This window comes from Myotis yumanensis, unplaced genomic scaffold (genome assembly GCF_028538775.1).
Source record: "Myotis yumanensis isolate MYYU_CA2020_CCGP unplaced genomic scaffold, mMyoYum1.0.hap1 SCAF_7, whole genome shotgun sequence".
Classification (NCBI taxonomy): Eukaryota; Metazoa; Chordata; class Mammalia; order Chiroptera; family Vespertilionidae; genus Myotis; species Myotis yumanensis.
Window position 1 is genome coordinate 7,385,300 of NW_027223758.1, and position 6,952 is coordinate 7,392,251.

The 6,952-nt window shown below is 51.6% G+C and overlaps 1 protein-coding gene across 1 annotated transcript; it reads right to left on the reverse strand.

Annotated features, from left to right (window-relative positions):
• Positions 1-5,367: 5,367 nt before the first annotated feature.
• FAM209A (family with sequence similarity 209 member A) lies at positions 5,368-6,952 on the reverse strand. Its single transcript, XM_070421380.1, has 2 exons — positions 6,704-6,952; positions 5,368-5,631 (listed from the first exon to the last, which is right to left on the reverse strand). Exons 1-2 carry the CDS (start codon positions 6,950-6,952, stop codon positions 5,368-5,370), a joined length of 513 nt encoding a protein of 170 aa, XP_070277481.1.

Here is a 6,952-nt window from a genome sequence, read left to right on the forward strand (position 1 = left end):
ACTGGGGGAACAGGGAGGAACTGGAAGGATCTGGGGGAACTGGGAGGAACTGGGGGAATTGGGGGAAGTGGGGGAACGGGGGAACTGGGAGGAACTGGGGGGAACTGAGGAACTTGCAGAACTGGGGGAACTGGGGGAACAGGGGGAACTGGGAGGAACTGGGGGAATTGGGAGGAACTGGGGGAACTGGGGGGAACTGGGAGGAATTGGGGGGAACTGGGGGAACTGGGGGGAACTGGGGAAACTGGGGGAACTGGGAGGAACTGGGGAAACTGGGGGGAATTGGGGGAACTGGGGGAACTGGGAGGAACTGGGGGAACTGGGGGAATTGGGGGAACTGGGGGAACAGGGAGAAACTGGGGGAACTGGGGGTACTGGGAAGATCTGGGGGGAACTGGGGGAACTGGGAGGAACTGGGGGGAACTGGGGAACTTGCAGAACTGGGGGAACTGGGGAACTGGGGGAATTGGGGGAACTGGAGGAACTGGGGGAATTGGGGGAACTTCTGGAACTGGGGCAACTGGGGGGTACTGGGGGAACTGGGGGGATTGGGGGGAACAGTGGGAACTGGGGTAAAGGTACAAGGAGGTCCTCTCTATTGTAGCCCTTCACCTGTGGACAATGTGACCAGAAACCCCGTGGATGCCTGACACCATGGATAGTGCCGAACCCTATGGGTACTGTGCTTTGCCCATCCATACGACCTGTGATGAAGTTAATTTATAAATTAGTCACAGAGGCTACAAAATAGAGCCTCTGCTAAGAAAATAGAGCAATTATCACAATTCACTGTGATGAGTCCTGTGAGCTCTCTCTCTCTCTCTCTCTCTCTCTCTCTCTCTCTCTCTCTCTCTCTCCTGTCCTGCGCTCACCCTGCTTCTTGGTGAGATGATAACATGCCCACTGGGGAGAGGCGTTTGCCGTTAGAGGTATGACAGCAACACCAGCGCTGATTCCTTTGTCCGTCACAGTCTCGGGGTTGGAGGCCCGTTCTGGCATAGAGCTTAGCAACCTCAGCCTGCGAGGTTTCTCCTCATTAACTCGAGAACTTTCCTCTTTTCACTGTGAGCAGCTCTTCCTGGCCTCTCTGCGGTGTCTTTGGGGCCGTTAGCAAGTAAAATGAGGGTGACGAACCCGGGCACCTCCAAGCCCCACAGTGGGCCTGACACCCAGGTGGCAGCCGCGTGGCTGACGCGGGAGTGACCACGGCGTGGACACGGGGCGCAGGTTGAGTCACGTGGACATCGCGCGACTTCATCACAGCTCCTCAGAGCAGCCGCAACTTAAAACTAACGACTTGTTCATTTCTGGAGTTTTCCATTCGGTATTTTTACACAGCTCCGGATCGTCTAAAACCATGGGAAGCAGAAGTGTACTATGTTTGCCACTTTGCATGACTAATTATTTCAGAATAAAAAGTGAAATAAATGACGTGAGCCTAGTAACCACGGGAGGGGAGGCGTGGTCGTGGTCGCAGAGCCAGCGGCGTGGGAGCTCTGGTTGGAAGGAACTGGCGCTCCCCTTGATTCAAGGTCCCGCCCTGTGGTCCCACCTCCTGGTCCGAGGCCCAGGGAACAGGGCAGAGCCGGGTGGGTGTGGCCCGGGCCTGGGGACAGCAGTGGGCAGGCTGTGTGAGTGTGTGTGTGTGTGTGTGGCGGCGGGGTGGGGGAGAGGGTGGGGGTGGTGATGGGGGGAGGGTGGTGGAGGGGGAGGAATGGGGGGGCGTGTCCGCATGCTGCACCCATTTCTATTGCTGTGTAATAAATACCACAAACTCAGTGGCTGAAAATGACACCCACTTACGGTGTCAGTTCCCGAGGGTCAGGAGACAAGAAGGTCAGGGGTGAATCCAGGGGTCAGCTGGGGCTGGGCCCACCTCCTGGGGCCTCCTCCAGGCCACTGGTTTGGGTGGGTGCCTGGTTTTTCTAGATGCTGACTGGGGACCACTCTCAGGTCCCAGAGGTGGCCCTCATGTCCTTGCCCTGTGACCCTTCCCCTCACAAAATGGCATCTGCTTCTTCCCGGCCACCAGTGTGCTGGGCTGCATATCTGGCACTTTGGCCAGATGGGTCATGCTGTGCTGTCTGTTCCTAAAACAAAAGATAGGAAGGTACTGACATCAGGCCAGGCCTTGAGATATGGTCTCATGGCCCCTTCCCAGCACGGAGGCCTTTCTGTACTCTCTGTTCCTAGAATACATAGATAGGAAGGTAGTCACTGTATGATGCTATGCTGTGTCGGGAACTAATTGTGTAAACAAGGCTTTGTAACTAACTTTGTAGTTTTTGCAAATAAAAACACTGTAACTCTTGCAGTCAGCGCTGCAGTTCAGCCTCTGCTTCGGCAGGGTGCTGTAACTGTAGTAGCTGGCCATGGAAGTCGGCACTGCAGTTCAGCCTTTGCTTTGGCAGGGTGCTGTAACTGTAGTCAGCTGGCCAGCTTAATAAAGGCTCTTAAATTTAAATTCTGAGTCGGTGGTCTATCTCGCTGAGTGAACCCATAACACCAGGAGGGTGTCTTGGCCCCGAGGGAGCCTCTTGTAACGCAATGTAATCACTGAAGTGGCCATCCCTTCAGTCACAGCTGCTGCCCACACTCAGGGGAGAGACAGACAAGGCCTGTGGCCCTGGGGCCATCTGAGAAGTTTGCTCCCCGCCCCCCCCCCCCCCCCCCCCGCCCCCGCTCTCACCCAGGTATGTGTCACCGTCCTCCATGATGGTTCGGTAGCGTCCCCATGAAGTCCCATCCCCTTCGTCTCTCCAGCCGGGTCTGCCTTGGGTTTCGGTCCTCAGGCCCTGGTGTCTCACCCTGGGGTCATCCCCCGCCCCGCCCCCCCCCTTTCCCGGGAGCAGAGCGTGGCGGAGGTGATGGAGAAGCGGGACTCCATGACCCTATAGCGCGAGGAAGCATTCTGCCAACTGTCTGAGCGAGCCCCTCAGGGACACGTCCGCGTGGCCACTGCTGTGACCGCTGGAACCAGGAGCGTGGGGGCATTCGGAGTTGCGTTTATGCTCTAACAGCAGAAGTGGGGAGCTTTGTGGTGCTCTAGCTCCTGAGTCTCCTCTCATGCATTTTTGTGTGAAAACATCGCGTGACACTGACTGGGCTGAGGGGCAGGACTTCCCAGGCGGAATGTGTCCTGCAGAGCGGAGTACTGGGCTAGAGAGGCGTGGGGTCACTTTCTGTCACTCCTCACCCGAGGGCATTTCCCATTGATGTTTAGAGAGAGTGGAAGGGAGGGGGAGAGACAGAGAGAGAAACATGGATGAGAGAGAGACACATCGATTGGTTGCCTCCTGCACGTGCCCCAACCGGGGCTGAGGATCAAGCCGGCAACTGAGGTATGAGCCCTTGTCCAGACTCGAACCCAGGACCCTTCAGTCTGCAGGCCAGTGCTTTCCCTGGTTTCGAACATAATACATGAGGGTAGCATGTGCGAGGGGGTGGCAAGCTTCCCTGTAAAGGGCTGGTTAGTAAATATTTTCAGCTTTCGGGTCATGCGATTTCTGTGCAATAATTGAGTCCATCACTTAGTGCAAAAGCAGCACGGGCGATGTGTGGATGATGGGAGTGGCGTGTGCTAATGAGCATTTATGACCACTCAAATTTGAATTTCATGTCCTGAAATATTACTCATTCTTTAATTTTTCCCCCCCAACCATTAAAAACTATAAAAACCATTTTTACCTTCAGGGCCCTAAAAAAGCAACCCGCAGGCTGGCTTTCGCCTGTGAGCCAGGCTTTTTTGGTGACCACTGGCTTTTAATTCTTCTTATTTTTTATTAAAAGATATTTTTATTGATTCCAGGGAGGAAGGGAGAGGGAGAGACATAGGAATATCAATGATGAGAGAGAATCATTGATTGGCTGCCTCCTGCATGCCCCACACTGGGGATTGAGCCTGCAACCCAGGCATGTGCCCTGAAGGGAATCGAACCATGACCTCCTGGTTTACAGGTCGACGCTTAACCACTGAGCCATGCCAGCCGGGCACCACTGGCTTTTTAGATGGTCTCTATTCTAATCTAAAATCTGTCCCATGTTGAATTCAAAGGCTAAAACCAAAGTATTGAGTTTCTTCAGAGTGTCCTGTGAAAATAACTCACAGGAGTCTCATTTGCTTGATAACAGTAAGAACCCAGAAATAATCTCAGCTCCTTCCATTCTCCCCTTCCTGTAATTGAGGTCAAGTGTTCAGGGACCACTTTTCAAAGATAAGTAACATTGACACGAGGGAGCAGAGAGGCAGGTTTCATTAGAGGCCTAACTCTTACACTCACGTGGGACAGATGCTGAAGATGTTGCTCAAACAGTGGGAATAAACTTTTTTGGGGTAAAATATGTTTTTATTGATTATTAGAGAGAGAGAGAGGAAGAGAGATGGGGAGAGAGAGAGAAAAACATTGATGAGAAACACCTTTAAATGGCTGCCAACCAGGGACCAAACCCACAACCTGGGAACATGCCCTGACCAGGAATGGGCCTGGGGACCTTTGGGTGCATGGGAGGACGCCCGACCAAGCCACACCAGCCAGGGCGGGACTTTGCCTTCTGTAGTGGGAAGGAAGGTGGAAGGAAGGGAACTGCCCTGGGTCCTCAGCTGCTCCTCTAGCCCTGACCGGCGCATGTATAAACAGTCAGGGTGGCCTGCAGAAGGGGTCATAAGCCAACTTAACAGCCGTATTAAGCACATGTACTTCCCATTAGCCACGGTAACATGCCAAAACATCCATATTTTAATAGGTACTATAAAGAACATTCATAGCAAGTAATTGACAGAGCCTTGGTTAGTATGAATCAGTTCTCCATTTTCTTAATTCAATTGGACATATGTAACTGCTAATTGGTAGAAGACAGTCAATGCATCATGAGCTGAAATGAATAAGACTTTTGGGGGTAAGAAAATCAAGTGATTCTAGAAACCATCACCCGCCACACACACACACACACACACACACACACACACACACCTAATTCAATCATTTTATTACACCCATAATTAGAATTGTTCTTTATAATGTAATCAATTTTAAGATAATCAGTTCCATCATTTGCACAAATAGCTAATATAAAGACAGCAAGTATGGAAATAATATTAACACCCCAAATTTCCTAAACCTTGTTCTCTGGCCCTGGCCCCTTGGCCAAGCGTCTCACCACCACAACCCTGGAGGAAGCAAGAAAGGCCAAAAAACAAAACCTTCATGGCCACGGCCATGGCTACTGGCCTCACATTTATTTTTTCAGGTTTAAGTGAAGAGGGGAAAACATCTCAGATTTGAGATTTTTCTTCAGAACAGTTTTATTAGTTTGCATATGGTGTGTCTACCCTCGACTTTCCTGTCCTACTTTGACACACAAATCCAGTTATTCGTAGTCTTCTTCACCCCATATTTCGTAGATGGTAACATTGTTATGTGAGTCTGCAGGCCTCTCAAAGTTCTGCGCCTTGTAGTCACCGGCAGTTGCCACGGCGACTTTCAGATTCCGCACCTTGGACATGAACTGCACGAGGTCCATCTCAAGCTGGCTTAAGGTGTGCAGTGCGTAGTCTTTGCTGGGGTTAGCACACTGGTTCTTCTTCGGTGCAGCACGAACCGAAGAGCCTCGAGGGCCAGGAGGGGTCTTTTCCTGTCAACAAAGATGTGCGGGGTGAATAACACCGTCGGCTTTGGGGACTTGGACACAGGTCCAGGAGAGGTGGGCTCACCTAACAGAAGAAGGTTCTAACGTTGCTCTAGTCCAGGGACTGGCAAACTATTGCCCAAGGGCCAATGTGGCCCACCATCTGTTTTCGTAAATAAAGTTTTATTGGAACACAGCCCTGCTTATTCACACACATACTGTCTAGGGCCATGGTGCGAGGGCAGACACATGCGGCTCTTTGGCCCCTTGAGTGTGGCTCTTCCTAAGCCTTAGGAGTACCCTAATTAAGTTAATAACAATGTACCTACCTATATAGTTTAAGTTAAAAAAAATTTGGCTCTCAAAAGAAATTTCAATCGTTGTACTTTGATATTTGGCTCTGTTGACTAATGAGTTTGCCGACCACTGGGTTAGGGCTGCTTTCAGACCAAAGTGGCAGAGTTGAGTCACTCACTGCAACGCTGAAAACATCTCGTGTCTGGGCCTCTACCGAGAGGCCTGCCAGCCCCTCTGGTCGGTTCAGACACAGCCCAGGGAGGTGCGGGGGTCCGTCTGGTAGAGAACAAGCTGACATTTTCTGTCTCTTTCCCCTTCATGGAGATGATTGGCTGCTGCAGGCAGGGGCTATCCCTTTACAAAGTTCTCTACCTTTACTGGGGATAATGCTATCAACTGCATTCGACTCAGCAACTTGTAAGAAGTCAACCGCTAGGGAAATTAAACCTCGGGCAGCGAATCTGGCTCTGTGAATAATTTCGACCCCAAACACACCAAGTTCTTGAATCTATCCTCATTGAACAAACTCACTGAACAGGCTAAATATCAAGCCAAGGTTTCCTTCACCCAGTAACCAGAAGCTGGTCTCCAATGTAGTCCCAGCCGTGGTGGGTCTGGGCTCCATCAGGAAAGGACTGGCCAGCGTCTCCCAGGACCTCGGTGGTTACTTTGCATTAAAATCCCTTCTACTCTACCGTCCTGCCTGGACCACCCCCATGTCTCGGAGTCGGAGATTTCTGAGGGGGCAGCAACCTGGGATAAAGAATGGAACCGTCCTTACCTTACTCTTCTCACGGTCTCTTCGAAACTTGAGAATTACATACAGTATAACAATAAAAAAGAACCAGAGCCACTTGCTGACGAGCCAGCCTGGGGCGTGCTCTGGTAGGTTCTGCCTAATTCGGAAGTGCCCTCCGCAAGGCACCTTTCCGGGGGGTGTTTTGACATTCTCCCTCAGAGAAGAAAACATAAAGGCGTAGCCGCAAGATAGGCATATGGGCAGGAACAAGGTCCATTTCAGGGTCCGCAT